Raw genomic sequence first — 22,202 nt, forward strand, 5'->3', positions numbered from 1 at the left:
TGTGGCTGAGAGTGGCCTTGGACTCCTGATCTTTCTTTATTTACCTCCCAAGTGCTGGGATTGTAGATTTGAACTACCGGGTCCAACCACAGAACCTTTCCTGGGAGGAAGGAGGCCGCCAGTTTCCCTGAGCTTACTCTATCAGGCATGGGTCCTCTGCCTTTCAGCAGGAGTTGCCAAGGAGGAAAAAGGAGGAAGCAGATCAGGGCTTCAGTTCTCTGGGTTGCTCTTCACTGAGTGCGTAGCCATTCACAAAGCAGGGAGAAGCACTGCTTTCCCAGGTGGCTACAACCCAGTGCCTCAAGTTCAGCGGCTTAAAACAGCTAGTTCTTGCTGGGCGGTGGTGGCGAACGCCTTTAATCCCAGCGCTTGGGAGGCAGAGGCAGGCAGATCTCTGAGTTTGAGGCCAGCCTGATCTACAAAGAGAGTTCCAGGATAGGCAGGGCTATTACACAGAGGAATCCTATCTCAAAAAGCCAAAACAAAAAACAAACAAAACAAAACAAAACAAAACAAACCAACACTCCCACAAGTTCTGGTTATTGGGAGCCTGGAATCCAAATAGTAGCAGAGCCGTCTCCCCTGAAAACTATGGGGCCAGCCTCTTCTTCGCCTCCCCTCCTTCTGAGCTTTCTGGCAGTCCTTGAGGCTGTTTGGCTTGTACTTGTGTCACGCTGACCTCAGCTTCCATCTTCCCATGGCGGTCCATCCTGTGCAACTGCTCAAACGGTCATCTTGCGAGACCACTAATTACCGCATTTAGGGCCTACCCTAATCCAAGATGATCTCATCTTAACTAATTATCATGAGAAGACTCTATTTCTAAATAAGGTCACACTCCGAGCTCCCTAGTGGGCATGAACTTGGTAGTGGGGAGAAACAACACACCACTGAAGCCCGAGCAAACCTCAGTTTCCTTGTCTGTGAAGTGGCAATGGCATCAGAGGATTAGAGACATGAGTAAAAAGGCTGGTGTAGCACGGTGTTGCATAAGTGTATGTTTATTTTTCATGTAATTAATCTTCTGTGGTATTTTTCCTTTCCTTCTTTTGGTTCTGATATTTGAGCCCAAGGTCTCTTGCATGCTTGGCATCACTCTACCTTTGAGCCACACCTAGCCCCTCGTGATGGCTTTTTATTCTACTTTATTTTATTTTATTTTTTTGGTTTTTTGAGACAGGGTTTCTTTGTGTAGCTTTCACTATCCTGGACTCACTTTGTAGACCAGGCTGGCCTTGGACTCACAGCGATCCGCTTGCCTCTGCCTCCCGAGTGTGCCACCACGCCCGGCTTGTGCTGGCTTTTGTTTTGTTTTGGTTTGGTTTGGTTTGGTTTTTCAAGACAGGGCTTCTCTGTGTAGCCTTGGCTGTCCTGGACTCACACTGTAGACCAGGCTAGCCTTGAACTCACAGGGATCCGCCTGCCTCTGCCTCCCGAGTGCTGGGATTAAAGGCGTGTGCCAACCACCACCTGGCAGTGATGGCTTTTTAATAAGCCTGCCCATTCAGCCCTCAGCCAACATCAGCCTGTTCAGGAAAGGGTGACTGGGTGCTATGAATGCTGCTTTGGCAGAGAAAGTAGGCGTGACAGCTTTGCCCTCAGAGTCGGGAGCAAAGGAAAGTTTAAGAAGGTGGTGTTGAGGTAGGGGGTCTAGAAAAAGAATACTTTAGGCCAACGTAGTAGCCTATAAAATGTCCTGGCAGAAGCACTGGCTGCAGACAGAGGGCAGGGCAGGCACCAGCAAGGCAAGAATTTCTCTGCAGGGCAAAGGGGGCCTTTGAAGGGTTTTCCAGTAAGAGAGGAAAGTGTTCCAACTTCCATGTTGAGCCGGAGTTCCATTAGGGAAGCAGCAGCCTTGCAACCTATGACTGGGCGTCACCAGGTGATAGGAGTGGCTCGTTGGGGCTGATGGGGGAGGGTGTTAGGTGTGGCTTGGAGGTCACAGATAGCACCAATTGGAAGGGACCAGTGAAGATGCAGGGGTGGCCTCCGAGGGGCTGGACTCTGCCTTCTGTGGCTGGTAGAGGTCTGAGGAAGGCAGTTGCCTAGTTCAGGTTTGGGCATGTTGACCTCAGGCATCTGACCCAGCCAGTGGCTCAGACTTGGACTCTGTATGCTTGATGTGAGAGTTCAGCATCCAGGAGCTAAGGGAGGCAGAGGAGCTGCCACAAAGGGGAAGGGAGTTCCGGGAGCCTGGGTAAGCTGAGCAGTTTGGGTAGCAATAAAGTCACAAGGAGGTGGAGGTGGAGGGTGAGCCGGAGTGCCTGCCTTGTGGTCCAAGAGTGTAGGAGACAGAAGTGAGCTGGCTCTCCTGCAGACTGTGGCCTGTGATGCGGTGGCGGGTGGGGCAGGGCATGGATAAGGCTGGGCTTCTCTCCCAGCCCCCTGGAGATTCCAGGCAGCACAGCTAATTACCAGGTGATACAGTAAATGCCACCTGAGCAGGGTAGCTGGGGGGTGGGGTGGGGGGCACTTTGGGCCCTGGCTCTGAATGGTTCATCAGACAAAACAGAAGTGACTACAGAACTGAGGGTCAGAGCCAGGCCAACACCGTCTTGGAAGAGCATCCGGGCCTCCTGGAGTCTGTCTCATTCAGTCTTCTAGCTCCCTGATGCTCTCTAGAGAGGAAACTGAGGCCAGAAAGAGAGAGGCTTCCCAGGTCCCCATACCAGCTATCAGGGAGGTGAGGCATGAAACTGAAGACCACTGGGGCCCATGTCTGTGATTTGCCCATTGAATTTTGAAGTTGGACTTGATCCACCAGATGCCGGGCTGGCCCTGTTGCTGAATGCTCCCAGGCACTAACAAGCTGAGGACCCTGGAGGATCACACACTTGACTGAGTACAAGCTCTGCTCACACCAAAGGTGAGTGCTGGAATGGGGCAGGGGGGGTGGGGTGGGGTGGGGAGATGGAGGTGGGTGGGAACAGTACCAAAAAGTTAGGCTTGTGGGCTGGGTGGGGAGCACAGGAACTCTGACCTTGCTGTGGTCAATCAGGGCATCCTCAACACCACTGGGTGAACTAGCCCACATAGGGACTCTTCCATCTGGTTGGTGTGGTCTGTGTGGTTCTGAGGGTACTATTACCAGTTAGCTGCGGGGTGTGGGTGTCCCCTGCCTTTCTGATCTGTGGCCTGGGATGATTGGATGAATCGAAGGGTCTGAGAAGGGACCCATCCAAAATGAAATGAGTCTGGTAGCTTGTAGAAGGCACCACAAGCGGCAAGATGGGGCTCGAATCTGAATCTGGGGAGAACTTGCCAAGCACTTTTAGAGATTCTGAGCTCCCCAGCAGTGGCAGATGTGGAAGCTGGCATTTCTAGGGGCTTGGAGAATCAGAACAAACGTTGAGATTCTGTGATCCTAGAGTTAACTAGGTTGTTAACTTTTGGATTTAAAGTCAGTTTCATTGCACTAGTTTACTAAGAGGGGGCATTAAATGTCCTGGATGGGATCAGAGTTCTTGGCTTCTGCCCCGCCACACCCCCCCCACCTCCTACCCCCGGTGAGGAGGGAGGGCCTGTCTCAAGAGTTCTAGAGTAAGCTTATACCTGGATCCACCCACTTTGATTACTCACAGTGACTAGGGACTTCAGCTGTGACCCTTACCCACCGGGGGCTCAAGACCTGCCCAGAGTCAGGTGTAGTCAGCCTTCCACACCTGACAGTGACATGGGGCGTGGCTGGAGGCCGCAGAGAGATGACAGTTTCAGGAAGTGGTTGGCACAGGCTCTCCTTGTCTAGGTTCCTGTCCTGCCAATGTCTGTGGCTAGAATCCCTCCCCAACCTAGTGAACTGCAAACCGCCCCCCACCACCCCCACCCCGGGTTTTTGGTTTCCTGTGCTGGCAACACAAGTCTTGCTTTATCAGAACTTGGTTTTCTAAGGTGGGGTGGAGGAAGAGAAGCCCTTTGAAACAGGAAGTGCCTTGGGGGCCACTGTGAACCCACTTCCTGAGCCACCCCTAAGTGTCCTACCTGGCCAAGGCCCCCACCCCCTCCCTGAGGCATCGACAGATGGTCCCAGCAAAGGAGTAATTTTAAAATGAAAGGCACTAGGGCCTGGCATGGTGGTACATGCATATAGTCCCCAGCACTAGGCAGGCAGAGGCTGCCTGTGAGGAGGTCTCTGTGAGTTGGAGACCAGCCTGGTCTACAAAGCAAGTTGACAGCTAGGGTTACAGAGAAACCCTGTCTAGAAAAACAAAACAAAACAAAACAAAAAGAGAGAAAGAAAGAAAGAAAGGCATTGAAATGGTGATGTGGCACCCCTAGGCCACTCATGTGCAAAAGCTTCTGCAGTGATAAACACAGAGAGCACCCAGCTCAGCCAGCCCTCACCAGTGCCACCGCCAAAACTCTCCTTCTCATGGATGCCCTCTGCCCGTTTCCCCAGAACAAACCAAGGAGCAAAGAGGCACACACTAGGGTCTTAATGAGCAAGCCAGGGTTAATGGGTTACCCAGCATGGTGATATATTCACCAGCCTCCCAGGGTTCTCAAAGTCCAGACTGGCTTAGCTTTCAAGGTCTAGGCTTGTAGGCCTTTCCAGCTCTGACACCTTCGAGTTCAAGGAGGGGAGGGGGAAGGGAAGTCAAGAGATCTCCACACCGTACATGGAACTGTCCTGCAGCAAGTCACCAGTTCCAGCCTCCTGCCGTAGTTAGGATCCTTTCCTGGGTCACTGTTTGCTCATTTTTAAGTTTTACATGTATTGTGTTTTGCTTGCATGTATGCCTGTGGTCCACTTGTGTGCCCGGTGCCCCTGCTGACCAAAAGAGAGCATCACCTGTGGGTGATGGAAATCGAACCTGGGTCCTCTGGAAAAACAGCCAGTGTCTTAACCATGGAACCATATCTCTCTAGTCCCTGGGTTTTTGTTGTTGTTGTTTGTTTGTTTGTTTTGTTTTGTTTTGTTTTGTTGGTTTTTGTTTTTCAAGACAGGGTTTCTCTGTGTAATAGCCCTGGCTGTCCTGGAACTCTCTTTGTAGAGCAGGCTGACCTCAAACTCAGAGATCCACTTGCCTCTGCCTCCTGAGGGCTGGGATTAAAGGAATGTGCCACCGTGCCACCCCCCCTCCCCCCGGCTGTTTGTTTGTTTTAAACCTTTCAACTCCCAGCACCTACAGCACCTGACACCACACTGATTTTCTCGTATGCAGACACACACCTAAGTGTGTACACCTAAGTAATAATAAAAGCCTTTTACGTTTTCTTTTATTATTTTACGTGTGTATGTAGCTTGCCCACAGGCATGGCTTATGCACCACATATGTGCAGGTGCCCAAGGAAGTCAGCGAGGACAACAGACTACCCCCGGAACTGGAGCTATAGATGGCTGTGAGCCACTGTGTCGGTGCTGACCTTTTCTCATTCAATGAGAAGTCCTAAGGGCTTAAACAGATGGATTCCCCCACTTCCCCAACCAAGCACACTCCCCATAGGCCAGACTGCTGAGGAATTAGGAAACACTCTTAGGTTGTTAAACCGGAATACTTGGGGTAGCAGCCCCTCCTCCACTCTGTGGGCCAGATAGTCTGGAGGGCCAGCCTCGACCTGGTAATCTCGGAGGGGAACAGACTCCTTGGACCTTGTAGGGCCTTCAAGGCTTTCAGCCATAATTCTACTAGGATAGGACATCTGGCTGCATCCCGGACCTTATTTGAACACAGGAATTTCGGCCCGGTCGATACAGCTGAGCCCAGGGCCCTCGGGCTTCTTCTCAGGCCCTGAGCTATCCCCAGGCTGTTCCAGGTCACTTGGCGCCAGGGATTGGATTCAGAGCCAACTTTTACTCTCACCTGGTGCAGTTCCTGTACCTTTAAAGCCTCCTCCCATCCCAGGCCAGCTAGGGGGGGTGGGGTGGGGGCGTGGGGAGGAGCTGGGTCACAGCTGGGGATGGGGATTTTAGTCTTCCGCTGCTGCTGCTGCTGTGGAGCTGGGAGCGGACCGCATCACGTGTCTGGCTGCGCCCCAGCTGCTGTGTGACCCTAGAGCCCTCCTCACCCTCTCTGAGCTGCTGGACACCGTAGGTGGGGAAAATAGACTTGGGGGCCCTCAAGAATGTATGGAGTCCTGGTTCTGGCCCTCGGCCCTGTGCCGAGCCGTTCTAGAGGCTCTAGTGACCCTTTCAGCGCCTGAGTGGAGCCACCTGCGCAGCAGTAGTGCGCCACACTTCTGGATAACAGGGCAGGAGGCTTCTGTGCCCTGGTGCCCCTGGGTTCACACAGGTAGGCAGAACCCGATCCTTATCAGACAACTGAGCTTGAGGGAGCCCGACCAGGCATCGTGTAGGGGGGTGTTAGGGGCTTGGAGTGGAGTCCCGGACTCCTCAGAAGAAGACTTTGGGTCGCGGGTTTTCAGAAAGTGGATTTGGGATTATGATACTCAGGGTGTGTGTGACCGGCCTGTGAGGAGTGATGGTCAGCCATCCGGACATGTCTGCCCTTCTCTGAGCTTAGGGTGGGGGTGGGGCAGGAACCATTGTGCAACGAGTCATTATCAAGCTCCAGGGGGCTCTGTCATCCTTAGGTCTCTACATAGGCACTTTTAAGCTCTTTCATCAGGTTTCCAACAAGCAGTGCTTTGCAAGTCATCAGAAGGAAGGGTGTGTGTGTGTGGTGTGTGTGTGTAAAAGTATATAAGTGTGTGAGGGGTATACATGTGTTTGTAAGGGGTATAGGTGTGTATGTAAGAGGGTGAGTGACCCAGTGGTGCTGGCACAGGCCTTTAATCTTAGCACTTGGGAGGCAGAGGCAGCCGGATCTCTGTGAGTTCAAGGCCAGCCTAGTCTACAAAGTTAGTCCAGGACAGCCAAGGCTACACAGAGAAACCCTGTCTGGGGGAGGGGGGAGGAGAAAAGAAAAACAAAACAAAACAAAAGCCAAAGTTTAGATGAAAGCAATTTGTCTAAGATCAGCTGTCCCTGGGAGGTCAGCAGACCACACGTGGGCCAGGACACCCCTCACTCCATCTGCTTGTAAGGACAGGTGGGTAGGAGAACACAGATGTCCTTGGGCTCCCAGTCTTGTCTGATCCTGACGGGATACTTACTTCTCCAAGACCTCAACTTGGAATCTGCCTTGTTTGCTGCCCAAAGTGGTGTGGATGGCAGAGGGCCACACCTATAATCCCCCTTAGAAACACTCTAAAAACCAGGTGTGAGGTGCATGCCTGTAACCCAGCACTCTTAAGGCAGAGTCAGGCAGATCTCTGTGAGTTCAAGGCCAGCCTGATCTACAAGACGAGTCTAGGACAGCCTAGGCTACATAGAGAAACCCTGTCTTGAAACAAACAAACAATCAAAGATATACACATATATCGCCTTACACATGCACCTATCTATACCCTTGCTTTGTAGACCAGGGACCAGGCTGACCTTGAACTCACAGAGATCTGCCTACCTCTCCCTCCCTGAGTGCTGGGATTAAAGCTGTGCGCCACCATGCCTGGTTTAAACTTAAGTTTCTTTTCTTTTCTTTTTTCGTTTTTGTTTTTGTTTTTTTGAGACAACAGCTCACTATGTGTGGCTCTGGTTGGCCTCGAACTCATGGAGAACAGCCTGCTTCTGCCCCCTAGTGCTGCTGTTAAAGGCTTACACTACCATGCCTAGTCTTAACCTTCATTTCTTGCTGGTGGATGCCCCTTGAGGCAGACCCGTAACTGCATCTGCTTGGAGCTTCATTGGTGAGCTAGTCAGCAGCAATGGGGGGCGGGGGGGGGGGGGGGGGGGCGAACCAGGTGGCAAGATTGCTCTGCTGGGCTGTGTGACTCTGGGCCAGGTCTGGCCTTCTCTGGGCCTTGTCTTTCTAGGCTGCTCCTGTCATTGACTGGGCTTGTGGGCTAATGTTTCTTGATTGGTGGATGCTGAGGCCCCAGGTCCTGTTCCAGGAACGCACCTCTGTCATTGACCAGTAGGGTACAATGAGGCTTCTTAGATCTTGGCGACAGTCTAGTGCCTGAGGGTACCCCCACTTCATTGCCTCAGGAACGTTTTAAGGACACTGTGTCTGTCTCTAAATTCACAGAGGGACCTAGTGGAGAGGCGGGGAAGGACTCACCGGGTGGCCTCTGCCCTTTGGAGGGAGCCAAATCTGAAAGGGGGGGGGGGGCCCTTTCCCAGGCTCTTAGCACCTCCCACCTCCCCCCCACCCCTGCCTAGGGCCCTCCTGGGGCTGCGTGAACTTTAGTCACCTGGAGACTAGCCTGATCACTGGTGCTGGTGCGCCTCCTTGCTGCTGTGACGTCAGTATTGACCATCCTCCCAGCCTGGCTGGACCTCTTGCCGAGGACTCCCTATTCCACACCCCACTCGGAAGCCTCCAGCTGCCCTTCTGGGAAGCTGGGCACCCCTTAGCTGTCCTCTTGCCCCTCTGGGATTAGGTAAGCACACGGGTCCTATTCTGCTACCACCCCCTTCCTACCTCTACCCTGAGGAGAGGCCCAAGCCCAGATCCTGATCCCAAATAGGGGTTGGGAACACTGAGCTGTTCTGCAAGGGTGACAGGCATGGCTCTGGCTGCTTCTGGGGGATAACCACTTTTGTGGCCAGGACTTCCTTGGAGGACCTATATACCTCCTCTCCATCCCAGGACTCTCCTCTGAGGAAGAACGGGCTCTCTCCTAAGCCCTGCCCCCCCCCCCTCCATTGTCTCCATGACCTCTGGGAAACCCACCAGAGTTACAGAGAAGGAGGGGTCTGGGTCTGAGGACCAGTGCCTCAGTTTCCCTCCCGACACTGATCTGGGTGAAACCACACTTGCACATTCTTTTAGTGAATCTTTGAGAAAACTTTGGGTGGAGGGGTGGGAAATGGAAGCCTGGGCTTCCAGCAGGGCGTCTTCCGCTCACACTGGAACATCTGCTTGCAGAGGCTGGGCCAGCCCTCCCTGTCACACTGTCCCAAAGGAAGGGACAGGGGTCAGGGGTCAGGGCAACCCACTTCCCAGGCTCTTTGGAAGAGGAGACCCTGCCGGGTGCCCGGGTGCCCTTTGGGGCTGTTCAGTGGACAGGAGGATGAGTGGGTGGTTAAGGAAGGGTGAAGTGTGTACCACAGGAGTCGCAGATGGTTGACCTCAGGGCCCTGAGACCCTAAGACTACTTTTAGTTTACAACCCCAAGCCTGGGAGAAATGAAACCCAAGATGCCCCAAATGGAGCAGAGAGCGCTACATGAGGTCATGGCGTGGGACACTGACCACGCCCATCCCCTACCCTACTGCGTAGAGGGAGTGTTCTACATCAACAATGCATGATGCCACGCATGTTCCTGGCCTGGCTCCTACAACCCCTTGAGATCCCCCCAGCGTGACTTTCTCACCAGGAATCTCAGACCCTGACCTAGGTCCACCCTGGGGGGGGCCCAGGGTACCTGTATCAAGGTCTAGAGAAGGGTATGGACTGTCCCTTGGACAACAGGGACAGAGGCTGGTTGGCACTATGGATAGGAGGACCATGCTGGCCAGAGGAACTATAGGAGTAAGACTGTATTCTCAGGGCAGAGTGATCCCTGCATTCAGGCAGGGAAGAGACATTAGGGATGCTATACCACAGGGTGGTGTCCCCTCTGCCCTGGGGTTTCGTTTCCCCTTCTGCCTCAAGAGCTGCAAATCTACTTTCCGTGAGATGAGGCATGAAATCCCATTATGCCACCCACCAAACCCACCCCCTAATCCAGGGGAGGGAACTTTTCCGTTGTGGCATCAGTAATTTTCTCCTCAGGTGTGGGGAGGAGACAAGAACTTCATTCCTGCCGGGCGTGGTGGCGGCGGCTGCGCACACCTTTAATCCCAGCGTTCCGGAGGCAGAGACAGAAGCAGAAGCAGGCGGATCGCTGTGAGTTCGAGGCCAGCCTGGTCTACAAAGCGAGCCCAGGACAGTCAAGGCTAACAGAGAGAGAGAGAGAGAGAGAGAGAGAGAGAGAGAGAGAGAGAGAGAGAGAGAGAGAGAGAGAGAGAGAGACCTCCCTGTCTCAAACTCCCCCCCCCCCAAAAGAACTTCATTCCTAGACCATGGGATACCCTGACTGGTTCTGATCCTCCAGGGTTCTGAACAAGGACAGTGAGAGCGAGAGTGGGAGACAGCCCAGGACTTTAAGAAGGGCTCTCTGGTGGATGCAACCCTTCGGAAGGAATGGAGTCTGGGAGAAGCGCACCCCACACACCTTTGTCAACACTCACCTACCCCCAAGCCTCAGTGTAAGGCTGGGCTTTCCTTCTCTGCTTGGCCTGAAAGGAAATCCTCGGGAGAAATTGTCAGCTAGGAGTCCCACCTACCTATTTATTTATTTGTTTATTTAATTATTTACTTATGTTTTTTGGAGACAGGGTTTCTCTGTGTAGCCTTGACTGTCCTGGACTCACTCTGTAGACCAGGCTGGCCTGGAATTCACAGAGAGTCACCTGCTTCTGCCTCCCTGAGTGCTGGGATTACATGTGTGAGCTATCGTACCCTGCTGGGCACACTTTTTTTTTCCTTAATATTTGCTTACCTTATTTTCTGTGTATGAGTGTTTTCCTTGCACGTTTGCATGTGTGTGTTACTTTCTGCATGCCTGGTGTCCACAGAGGCCAAAAGAGGGCATCAGGTCTCTTAGAACAGGAGATCTGTTATTATGAGCTGCCATGTGGGTGCTGGGAATGGAGGTCCTCTGGAATAGCAGCCGGTGCTCTTAACCACTGAGTCGTCTCTCCAGCCCACCTCTTGTTGTTGTTGTTGGTTGTTTTTGTTTTTGTTTTTTGAGACAGGGTTTCTCAGTGTAGTCTTGGCTGTCCTGGACTCACTTTGTAGACCAGGCTGTCCTCGAACTCACAGCAATCCGCCTGCCTCTGCCTCCTAAGTGCTGGGTTGTTTTTGTTTTTGAGACAGGGTTTCTCTGTGTAGTCTAAGCTGTCCTGGACTCGCATTGTAGACCAGGCTGCCTTCAAACTCACAGGGATCCGCCTGCCTCTGCCTCCTGAGTGCTGGGATTAAAGGCGTGCACCACCACCGCCTGGCCCACCTCCTGTGTTTTTTTATTTGTTTGTTTGTTTGTTTGGTTGGTTTGTTGAAGATAGGATCTCATACTGTAGCACAAGCTAGCACTGGGTAACCTGTGCTGAGCTCAAATCTATGGCAATTCTTCTGCTTGGGCTCTCTGAAGGCTAGGGTTACAGGCGTAGCCACCAATGCCCATTTTAGCATTTTACGTGTCCTTATCCAAGTTATTCAAAAAGCACCCCGTAAGTGAGGTCAGGGACACACACAATAAGAGTTACACAACCGGCGAATACCAAGTCCAATCTCAGGAAGGGCCTGGACCCTTGGACCCCTCTGTTTGGTTCACACTCTGCTCTTACTACCAAATCCTGGGCTTAACACATGAATGCCCCAGGCCCCTCCCTGCCCTGTTCTGTGACCTCTTCCCTAGGCGGCTCTTGGGAGAAGTCATGCATACATACAAGCAGCTGGCAGCCTCTTTGGCTCCAGAGTTCAATGGGAGGCAGAGGGTGATTGTCACATCAGGCACTCCAGAAAGTGTTGGGCCGGTTTTAGGTTTAACTCTGTGATTTTTTTTTTCAGGAGTACAAGGAGGTAGCCTGCTCCAGCAGTTTCAGAGAAGACTGGCCGTAGGTTTCTGCAGAGTGTGGGGGAGTTCCTCCTGCTTATCCAGAGAGCTGTTTTTCAGGGGCCACCTCCCCAAGGAAGGTGTGGGGCTCCTACTGGACGGTAAGTCTTGGCCCATGCAGCTAGTTTACTTTTGGGGGTGCCTCCTTGGAAGACATGATAGATGTCCAAGCGTAAGCCACTCTTGGGGGGGTCTATGGATGGGGTCAGGCTCTCAGCTAGGGTAGGGGACACAGAGGGAATAGGGAAGCCTAGCCTGCCTCGAGTTTCTCTCAGGCCAGTAGCCGCTCTGTTTCTGTAGGCAGGTACCCAAGGCACGTGGAGTCTGAAGGGTCTCCTTGGGAGGGTCGGTGCTGGGAATGAAGTCCATACAGAGATGAGCCCTGAAGAGAAAGGGGATTTCTAATAGCAGAGGTGGGGTCCAGAGCTTCTGGCAGAAGGAATGGCCTGGCCAAAGGTCTGGGGGGGCTGGACAGCCCACACATGTTCAAAGAGACTGAAAGGAAGCTCAGGGCTGTGTCCCTGACGCTTGACTTTAGACTGTGCCCCATGGGGGGTTGGGAGGGGATGGTCTGGGAATTCCCAAGGCTGGGCCTGACAGTAATCCTTCTCACGAGGCAACAGAGCCATGAAGAATCGGTTCTTGGTCCTGGGCCTGGTGGCTGTGGTCCTGGTATTCCTCATCATCGGCCTCTGCATCTGGCTGCCCTACACCTCTGGGAAGCCGAGCCATGTGTACTCCAGGGCAGCTGTGGCCACGGATGCCAAACGCTGTTCAGAGATTGGACGGTAAGTGGGTCTGCCGGCTCTGGGGCAAGGCACTGTGGAAGACAGCCGGCTAGTGAGCTTGTGCGAGACTTGAGTTCCCCATCTGTAAACTAGACATAAAGAGTGTGTGGTGGACAGGGAGCTGCCGTCTGTTCCTTGGACTCTCTTGGTAGCCTCTGTCTAGGGATAAGGGACAGTGACTCTGCAAACAGGGTATTAATTTTCTTACACCCAATTTGGGACCCTCTTTTCAGCGTTATCTCTGAAAAATGCTGCCGTTCCATCCCCATTTTAGATTGTGAGGTTTGTTTGTTTTTTTGCTTTATTAAAATTTTTTTTTATGTGTGTGGGTGTTTAGCCTGAGTGTATGTTTATGCGTCACTTGTATGCCTGGTACCCTTGGAGGCGAGAAGAGGGCATTGGATCCCCCCAGAACTGGATTACAGACTGTGAGAGCCGGGCGTGGTGGTGCACACCTTTAATCCCAGCACTCGGGAGGCTGAGGCAGGTGGATCGCTGTGAGTTCGAGGCTAGCCTGGTCTACAAAGTGAGTTCAGGATAGCAAGGCTACACAGAGAAACCCTGTCTCGAAAAACCAAAACAAACAAACAAACAAACAAAAACCCAAACAAACAGACAGTTGTGAGCCATGCTATGGGTGCTGGGAATTGAACCCAGATCCTCTGGAAGAACATCTTAGATCCTGGACCATCGCTCCAGCCTCTGCTCATTTTAGAATTTTATTTCATTATATGTAAAAGTCAGTTCCCATTTAGAGACATAATCAGAAAAAAATAAATTAATAAAAAATAGCCTCTTGTCAGGTGTGGTGGCTGCACACCTTTAATCCTAGCACTCGGGAGCCAGAGGCAGGTGAATCGCTGTGAGTTCGAGGCCAGCCTGGTCTACAAATTTAGTCCAGGACAGCCAAGGCTACACAGAGAAACCCTGTCTCGAAAAACCAAAAACCAGACAAACAAACAAATAAACAAACACCTTTGAGGCCAGAGATGATGGTTCAATGAGTCAGACAGTATGCTGCTCTTTCAAAGAACCCAAGTCCAGTTCCCCATACCCAGGTCAGGCAGTTCACAACTGCCTGGAACCCCAGAATCATCTGGTGCCCTCTTTTGACATCCATTGATACCTACCTCCATTGATACACACACACACACACACACACACACACACACACATAAACACAGGGAGCTGGAGAGATGGCTCAGTGGTAAAGAGCACTGTCTGCTCTTCCAAAGGACCTGGGTTCAATTCCCAGCACCTACATGGTGGTTCTGACACCTACATATCAATACCCATAAAAGAAAACTAAATAAAAATTGCATAAACAAACCAATTCACCTGTAAAAATAAAAATTAAAAAAAAAAATTCCACCTGTAATCTCAGCCCTTGGGGTAAAACCCTGTCTCAATAAACTAAAACAGGTGAACAAGCAAACAAAGCACCTGGCTCAGCCAAGCGCTGGCAGCTGTACTCCCCAGCCTGAGAGATGTGAAGCCAGCTTGGGCTGCATAGTAAATTAGGCACAGCAGGTGATTCTGTCTCCAAACAGAAAGGCCAGGCCTAGGATCTCGTCTTCTAGGATCTCATCTTCCTTGGGGCAGGGTGGCCAGAGAGTCTCACTTCCTATATGCTGCCCATAGGGACATGCTACAGGAGGGTGGCTCCGTGGTGGATGCAGCCATCGCGAGCTTGCTGTGCATGGGGCTCATGAATGCCCACAGTATGGGCATCGGGGGCGGCATGTTCTTCATCATCTACAACAGCACCACACGTGAGTGCCCAGGGTGGGGAGGGTGAGTGGCTCAGGCCATCCCTCTGATGGCTGAGTGAGTTGGTCTTAGGGCAGCATAGCTGGGTGTCTCCTGGGCTCACTTGACAGGAGGGGGTTGGGATAACCCGGCCCTGCCAACATGATGTTTTTATAGGAAAAGCTGAGGTTATCAATGCCCGTGAAGTGGCTCCCCGGCTGGCCAATGGCACCATGTGCAATACCTCTAAGGACTGTGAAGCAGGTAAGGTATCGTATGGGCCGTGGGTACGGCTCAGCGCCCACAGGGGACACGGACCATCTGAGGCCTGCGGGCAGCTCTGGTACCCATGACACCCTTCCGTAAAGAATAGTTTAGATCACTATCGTGAGGGTAGGGGTAGCTTTTATTTCTTCTCAGCCCCTGCATGCAGCCAGCTCTGTATGCACACAGAGAGAATAATCACAGTGGAGCTCTGGTGTCCACAGAAAACCTGCATTTGACTCTTAGCACCCACATGATGGCTGGCAACCGCCTATAACTACTGTCCAGGGGAATCTGATGTCCTTTTCTGACCTCCTCAGGCACCACATGCGTATGGTACATCCACATGCGTGCAGGCCAAGTACTTATACACAAAAAATAAATAAACTTCTTTTTCTTTTTCTTTTTCTTTTCTTTTTCTTTTTCTTTTACCCCCAAGACAGGGTTTCTCTATGTAGTCCTGGCTGTCCTAGACTTGCTTTGTAGACCAGGCTGGCCTTGAATTTACATCGATTCACCTGCCTCTGCCTCCTGAGTGCTGAGATTAAAGGCGTGCGCCACCACACCTGGCTAGCCCCCTTTTTTAAAGGGCCTCCCTCCTTCCTGATGAATCTATAGCTTTTGTCAAGTTGACGTAAAACTACCCAGGGTTTTGAGGGTAGCTCAGACTGAGAGTCAGAAAGTGTGTGAGGGGTTCTGGCTTTCCCCAAAGCTTGTAGATAACCATAGTCTGGACACAGGATTTTGCACATGGAGGTACTGTAAGGTCACCCCAGTACACAGCCACCTGTCCCACCTGCTCCCCGTTCTGTACTCGGTGAGAAGTGTTTGGTCACCACTTTGTTTGTTTCCCGAGACATGGTTTCTATGTGTGTAGCCATGGCTGTCCTGGAGTCACTTTGTAGACCAGGCCGCCCTGGAACTCACGGCCATCCGCCTGCCTCTGTTTCCCGAGTGCTGGGATTACAGGTATGCACCACCACACCCGGCTTGCTCACCACTTCTTGCCTGTGAAGCTCAGCTATGATCTTAAACTTCTCTCTGCCTAGGATGGGGCTGTAGCTCAGTGGTAAAGCCCTTGTCCACCACTCAGGAGGTCCAGGGTTCGATCCCTAGTACTACCCTTTTTTCCAAGCTGATCCAGCACCACTCATTAAATGGGTTGGAGGAAGTGCCTGGAATGTTACTGCTTTTCTTTTTCTATTTTTTTTTGAGTATTTTTTAAAGGTTTATTTATTTATTATTTACAGTGTTCTATCTGCATACGAACCAACAGGCCAGAAGAAGGCATCAGATCTCATTTTAGATGGTTATGAGCCACCATGTGGTTGCTGGGAATTGAACTCAGGACCTCTAGAAGAACAGTCTGTGCCCTTAACCTCTGAGCCATTGCTCCAGCCCCTTTTTCTAATGGGGTGCTAGGAACAAACCAGGCAGTAACACAGAGTAACTACACAATGGCCCTTTTCTCGTCTTCCTTTTTAGATAGGGTCTTGTTAATCTGCTCAGGCAGGCTGTTTTTTATTTTATTTTATTTTATTTTATTTTTAATTTTTTTTGCTCAGGCTGTTCTTGAACTCCCTCTGTAGCCTAGGCAGCCCTTAAACTTGAAAGCCCTCTTGTCTCAGCTTTTTAGTAGCAGGGAACATAGGCCTAGTGATCGTACCCAGCCAGTCTCTCAATCTCTTTGTCCTTTTTTTTTTTTTTAATTTTTTGGAGACAGGGTTTCTCTGTGTAGCCTTGGCTGTCCTCGCTTTGTAAACCAGGCTGGCCTCGAACTCACAGCGATCTGCCTGCCCCTGCCTCCCGAGTGCTGGGATTAAAGGTGTGCACCGTCACACCCGGGTCTGTCTTTCAAACTCTGTTCATCCCTGGTTCCTAGGTGGCCTTTCCGTGGCAGTTCCTGGTGAAATCCGTGGTTATGAGCTGGCACACCAACGGCATGGGCGGCTACCCTGGGCTCGCCTCTTCCAGCCCAGCATCCAGCTGGCTCGCTATGGCTTCCCTGTGGGCAAGGGCTTGGCCATAGCACTAGACAGAAAGCGAGAGACCATTGAGACGACACCTGCCTTGTGGTAGGTGGCCTCATGTCCAAGTAGCCCGTCCCGGGGTTTAGAGGTCCCAGGGGGAACATTGTGGCCTGAGCAAGATAGGACACTGGAAACTCTGAGTGAGAAGAAAATCCACCTATGGGCAGGATTTACCTGTGTTTGTACTCTGCACCCTCAGGACAAAAGGGTGACGGGGTGGGTGTGAGGTATAAGGGGTTCTGCACATCTGTTGCCTCACGTGAGTCCCCTCTGCCCCAGCGAGGTGTTCTGTCACCAAGGGAAGGTGCTTCGGGAAGGAGACACAGTAACTATGCCAAAGCTGGCCGATACGCTGCAGATACTGGCCCAGGAAGGTGCCAAGGCCTTCTACAATGGGAGCCTCACAGCACAGATTGTGAAGGACATCCAGGAAGCTGGTGAGTGGGGGCTTGCGTGGGGGAACTCCACAGCAGGAGCACTGGGTGGTGCTCCCTGCCTAGGAGGCCTCTGGGTCCTCGGGGAGCACTTGGCGGGGAAGGGTCAGCATGGACCATTGGATCCATAGCTCCTGGCCCAGCAGCATAGGAAACCCCTTGGAGTATGAAGAGAGATATAGGCAGCCCCTTGGGACTGAGGAAGAGCTAAAGGCTTCAGACGTGTTCAGATGATGTGCGCGAAGTGAGCTATAGTGACTGTTAGGCAGAGAGGGGAGGGCGTGGCCTAAGGGTTTGAGGAAGACTTTGTGAGACTGGCATTAGAGGCACTTGGGCGGCCAACGAAGGCTGTTGTTTGAGCCTGGCCTAGGTGGCGAGCACCAGTAGTGCCTAGGGCTCCCAGTGAGGGTCAGGGTTACCAGTCTGATGGCTCCGTGGCCCCTCCTGGTGGTATAGACCATCTCGTCACTATATACAAACTTGTCCTTCTACTCGATGGGGACCAACCTCTTTCCTAAACAGCCCTGACCTCATCGTGTACCCTTGGCGGTACTTCTTGCTTTCACCCTGTACTCTGCCCAATGATAAATCCAGTCCCGCGTGATGCAGCCCTGTCCCCAACCACAGCACAACCCCATCACACAGCCATTGAGTCCTTGTCCCATGGCAGGGGGCATTATCACGGTTGAGGACCTTAATGACTACCGTGCAGAGCTGATAGAGCATCCAATGACCGTCAGCCTCGGGGACTTCACACTGTATGTGCCCAGCGTCCCACTCAGCGGGCCCGTGCTGGTTCTGATCTTGAACATCCTCAAAGGTGAGATGTCCCCCTCTCTGGCCCCGCTGAGGGGCAAGGGGGCATAAAGTCTCCTTCCTGGGGCTCCATATTTGCTGGGCCTCTTTGCCCTATATCTTTCCATCGGTGATCTGGGGGAGTGTCTACCCTGCCTCATGGCCGGTGGCCTCCTGGAGGCGGTGTTGAGTGCCAGGGCACCCCATGGGGGTGCAGGTGGGGGTGACACTTAGTAGCTGGAAGAGGAAAAGTGTTCAGGAAGAGAATGGGAGTGCAGAGCAGGGCCCTTGTCCAGAGTGTGTTTCTGGCTAGTGTAAGTGATCTTCCAGAAACCCGTAGACAGGGCTTCTCTATAGAGCCCTGGCTGACCTGGAATACCAGGCCATACTCGAACTCAGAGATCCACCTGCCTCTGCCTCCCAAGTGCTAGTATTAAAGGCATGAGTACATCACCTCCCAGTTGCTATGCCCTTGCATTACCATCTTTCTCAATGGCCACTGCTGTTGGTTATATTTGTTTTTTCCACGGCAGAGGGTAGGAAACATGGCTCAGAGGTGTGCTAACCCCTTGAGCCCCTCCAGGCCCTAATTGCCTGCCAACGTGTGCCTGCCTATCCACTCAGGGTACAACTTATCTCCGAAGAGTGTGGCAAGCCCAGAACAGAAGGCGCTGACGTATCACCGTATCGTGGAGGCCTTCCGGTTTGCCTATGCCAAGAGGACTATGCTTGGTGACCCAAAGTTTGTCGATGTGTCTCAGGTAAGGGGGTACCTCACAGTGGGTGGGAGACCTGCCAAAGGGGTGTTAGGTGAGCCCTGAAAGGCCCACCCTACCATCCAGCTTCATGCATGCTTTCTGAACCAGATGTGGTTTCAGGGTAGACTTGATACCCTGTCCCTGACCTCTGTTTTATGGAGATCATACAATGGGGGAAACTGAGGGAAAAGGGTTGTTATGCCGTCTCCAATCCCTCTACCCCTGCAAGCCAGCTCCTAGCTCAGATCCTTTGTGCATGCTCGGGGCTTTGGCCTGGAAGATTCTGGACTGCTCAGTGCAGTAGGGAGGGAGGGATGGAAGGGTTGCATCCCTCAGGAATCATGAAGGCTACGGGAGGAATTAAGACCAGGTGAACAGCTGGGCATAGTGGTGCACGCCTTTAATCCCAGCACTCGGGAGGCAGAGGCAGGAGGATCTCTGTGAGTTCGAGGCCAGCCTGGCCCCTACAAAGCAAGTCCAGGACAGCCAGGGCTACACAGAGAAACCCTGTCTCCAAAAAAAGAAAAGAAAAGGAAACCCCAGTTACCTGGTGCCCAAGGCTAAATGCATCCCCTGTGGTTTGTTTGTTTGTTTGTTTGTTTGTTTGTTTGTGACAGGGTCTTCACTAGGTAGCACAGGCTAACCTGCAATTCACTTCTTAGGCCAGGCTGCCCTTGAATTCACAGAGGCCTTCCTGTCTCTGCCCTCTGAGTGCTAGAATTAAAAGCATGTGCCATCATGCACCCTGTGAGGCCATTAGGTTTATTTGATGTCAGAGGTTGAAGAGTAAAGAGGAGAGTTGAAACTGCTCAGAGAGCTTGGGGTGGGGTGGGGTGGGGTGGGGGCATCGGAAACAGTGTATCTTGCACAGGGAGGGAGGGAGAAAGGACTCTAGTTAAGGCATGACTTAGCTGAAGCAGAGGAGGTGGAGGAGGGGGCGGAGCTAGTTAGCATGGGCCCATTATGCCAGTAGCCCAGGAGGGGTGGGGGTGGGGGTCCTGCCTGGCCCGGTAGCAGCAGGGGTCCCAGAATCAGCTAGCTGGTGGAAGAGCCACAGGATCACCTTAACTGAATAGGGAGGGATTTGCCAATAGCTGCTCAGGAAGACAGGGAAAGGCTGCTGCAGGTGAGTGGCCTGATTGGCCTTTCGCCTAAACCTGACAGGGTCCCAGGGCTCCTTTCTTCCCAGCTGCCCCCTTCGGTTTCCTCTTCCAACCCATCTTCTCTTGCCAGTAGCTTCCAGCAGCCATCCATCGCGTGCCCACGCTGTGTTTATGCCTTCATTTCTGTCTGTAAATATCACACATGAACCTATGTTCAGGGACCCATCTGCCCAAGCCACACTTTTCACTGTCTCCCGAAGCAAGCAAGTCCTTAACTGCCCCCAACAGCTCCTACAGCTGCTGCTTCTCCTTCTCTAGCATTTACTTCCCCAGTCAATGGCAACTCCAGGCCCACGCACTGTCCTTTTTCTCCCACCCACAGTGACATCTTCATCTGTGATATGCTTGTCCACAGCCTTTCCCGTGACCCCCCCCCCTTCTCTCCAGGGACCCCCCCATCCTCCTTACTCCTCTACCCCAAGCCTGTGTGGCTCATAGCAAAAGCCAAAGTCACTCTTTATAGACCACTGAGACCTCACAGAATGGATGCATGCTGGCCAGCATCCTTCCTCTTCATCCTGTTCTTTGCTACCCAGGGTCTTCGCGCTTACCTTTTGGGCTCCATTCTGGGCTCTTTTTAGGAAGCTTTGAGCGTCCCCTTCTCCACTGCAGTCTTCCCAACCGCTGTTGTTTTTCTCCCTGTTATGCAGAGCGATGCCCCTGTGTCTCTTCCCTACTGATTTCTCAGCCCTGAGCAGGTGACACAAGTTCCATAAACCATTACACACATATATCATGTAAGGTCACGGCAAGAGTCTAGAGGCTTGAGGGATGGGCAGAGGTTAGAGAGGGTGTCCAGGCAGGAGTTACCAGGCGCTGTCCCTGGTCCTGGGCAGGTCGTGGTTTACAATGGAGGTAAGTTGTGGTCAGATCCATGGCTGGCCCATCTTGAGACCAGCTGGGACAGCCCTGTTGTATCCCCCTCCCCCATCCTAACCTCCTCAGGCCAGCTCTGGGGTCTCGGCAGGTAATCCGCAACATGACCTCTGAGTTCTTCGCTGCTCAAATTCGAGACCGCATCTCCGATATGACCACTCACCCAGCCGCCTACTATGAGCCCGAATTCTACCTTCCCGACGATGGGGGCACTGCTCACCTGTCTGTGGTTTCCGAGGACGGCAGTGCTGTGTCTGCCACCAGTACCATCAACCTCTAGTAGGGGCCGTGGGGCAGTGCAGAATCATGAGCATTGGGTTGATCTTCATTTCCTATAAGGACCTATCTCTTTCATGGTGGGAAACAGAGGCCACACCTTGGTAACATGCCCACTGTGGGCAGGAGCTCCTAGGGAGTGCTGCTGGCCTGGAGGTGGGTGGGGACCAGGTTGGGGGAGAAGTGACTGGGTTGTGAGTGGTTGTTGCCTGAGCCGGGTCTATCTTCAGCTTTGGCTCCAAGGTGCTTTCACGAGTCAGCGGCATCCTGTTTAATGACGAGATGGATGATTTCAGCTCACCCAACTTCATCAACCAGTTTGGAGTATACCCCTCGCCAGCCAACTTCATCAAGCCAGGTGCAGGGTGGGTCTGACTTGGGAGGGGGCCGGTACCTCAGCCAGGCAGCTGACCCGTATCTCTGTCTCCTCCCACGGAACCGTAGGCAAGCAGCCACTTTCATCCATGTGTCCCTCCATCATTGTGGATAAGGACGGCAAGGTGAAGATGGTGGTGGGAGCCTCGGGAGGCACCCAGATCACCACATCCATTGCACTGGTATATGCCTTCCGCCTGCCCTTTCTGGCCCTGTCTCTCCCTGCCCTTGCTCCCAGGCTATGCTGACATCTTCCTATCCTCTCCCTCCAGGCCATCATCAACCACCTGTGGTTCGGCTATGACGTCAAGAGAACAGTGGAGGAGCCCCGGCTCCACAACCAGCTTTTTCCCAACACCACAACAGTAGAGAAAAATATTGATCAGGTAGGCTGAGAGCTGTGAGGAAACAGAATCAGGGTGTGGCATCAAGAGGAGATCCCAGACTCGGGGCTGGCATCTTCCGGCGTCGCTACAGAGCAAATAGTGGCTAGGGTCCCCTGCCCAAGGCATATATGGTCCCCAGGCTCTCAGAATAGGTCATCCTCAGCCCTTGCTCAATGACAGCCAAACAGCCTGTTCCCAGGAGACCTTAGAGGGTCCAGTGTACCTCTATTTCTTCCTGCCTACTTGACCAGAAGTAGCTCTAATCAGATGTGTGAGGCCCATGTCACAGCCACACCCATGGCCTCGCTGAACTCGCTCTGCCCTCTCACCTCCCCCAGGCGGTGACTGCAGGCTTAAAGACTCGCCACCACCATACAGAGGTCACTTCCTCCTTCATCGCTGTGGTTCAAGCCGTTGTGCGGACATCGGGTGGTTGGGCAGCTGCCTCAGACTCCAGGAAAGGTGGGGTGCCAGCTGGCTACTGAGTGCTCAGAAGGGGTTAAGGCTGACCTGCAATCCCAGCATGAGACACTCAGAGTGAGACTCTGGAGAACGTGCTGCCCCCCCCCCCCCAGTGGGACAGAGCGGCATAATAAATGGCTACTGGCAGGGAAGCCTTGCTGGCTGGACTATCCATATCACCGGCTTTAGTGTCTTGTGTATGAAATGGAGCCATCTGGTTGGGAGAATGGTGAGGCAGGACC

The 22,202-nt window shown here is 52.7% G+C and overlaps 1 protein-coding gene and 1 long non-coding RNA gene across 2 annotated transcripts; one reads left to right on the plus strand and one right to left on the minus strand.

The window, feature by feature from the left end:
• Window positions 1-6,053: 6,053 nt before the first annotated feature.
• On the plus strand, window positions 6,054-22,136 carry GGT1 (gamma-glutamyltransferase 1). Its single transcript, XM_084753998.1, has 14 exons — window positions 6,054-6,230; window positions 11,559-11,705; window positions 12,221-12,392; window positions 14,034-14,164; window positions 14,319-14,405; window positions 16,288-16,480; window positions 16,715-16,872; window positions 17,540-17,689; window positions 18,289-18,425; window positions 20,553-20,740; window positions 20,968-21,095; window positions 21,182-21,294; window positions 21,385-21,498; window positions 21,837-22,136. Exons 1-14 carry the CDS (start codon window positions 6,068-6,070, stop codon window positions 21,981-21,983), a joined length of 2,028 nt encoding a protein of 675 aa, XP_084610124.1. The 5' UTR covers window positions 6,054-6,067; the 3' UTR covers window positions 21,984-22,136.
• LOC311581590 lies at window positions 19,370-20,546 on the minus strand. The gene is made up of 2 exons (XR_014773815.1): window positions 20,137-20,546; window positions 19,370-19,712 (listed from the first exon to the last, which is right to left on the minus strand). It is a non-coding gene; the product is annotated as an uncharacterized lncRNA (long non-coding RNA).
• Window positions 22,137-22,202: the final 66 nt, after the last annotated feature.

Source organism: Acomys minous (genome assembly GCF_964271855.1).
Source record: "Acomys minous genome assembly, chromosome: 13".
NCBI classification, from domain to species: Eukaryota; Metazoa; Chordata; class Mammalia; order Rodentia; family Muridae; genus Acomys; species Acomys minous.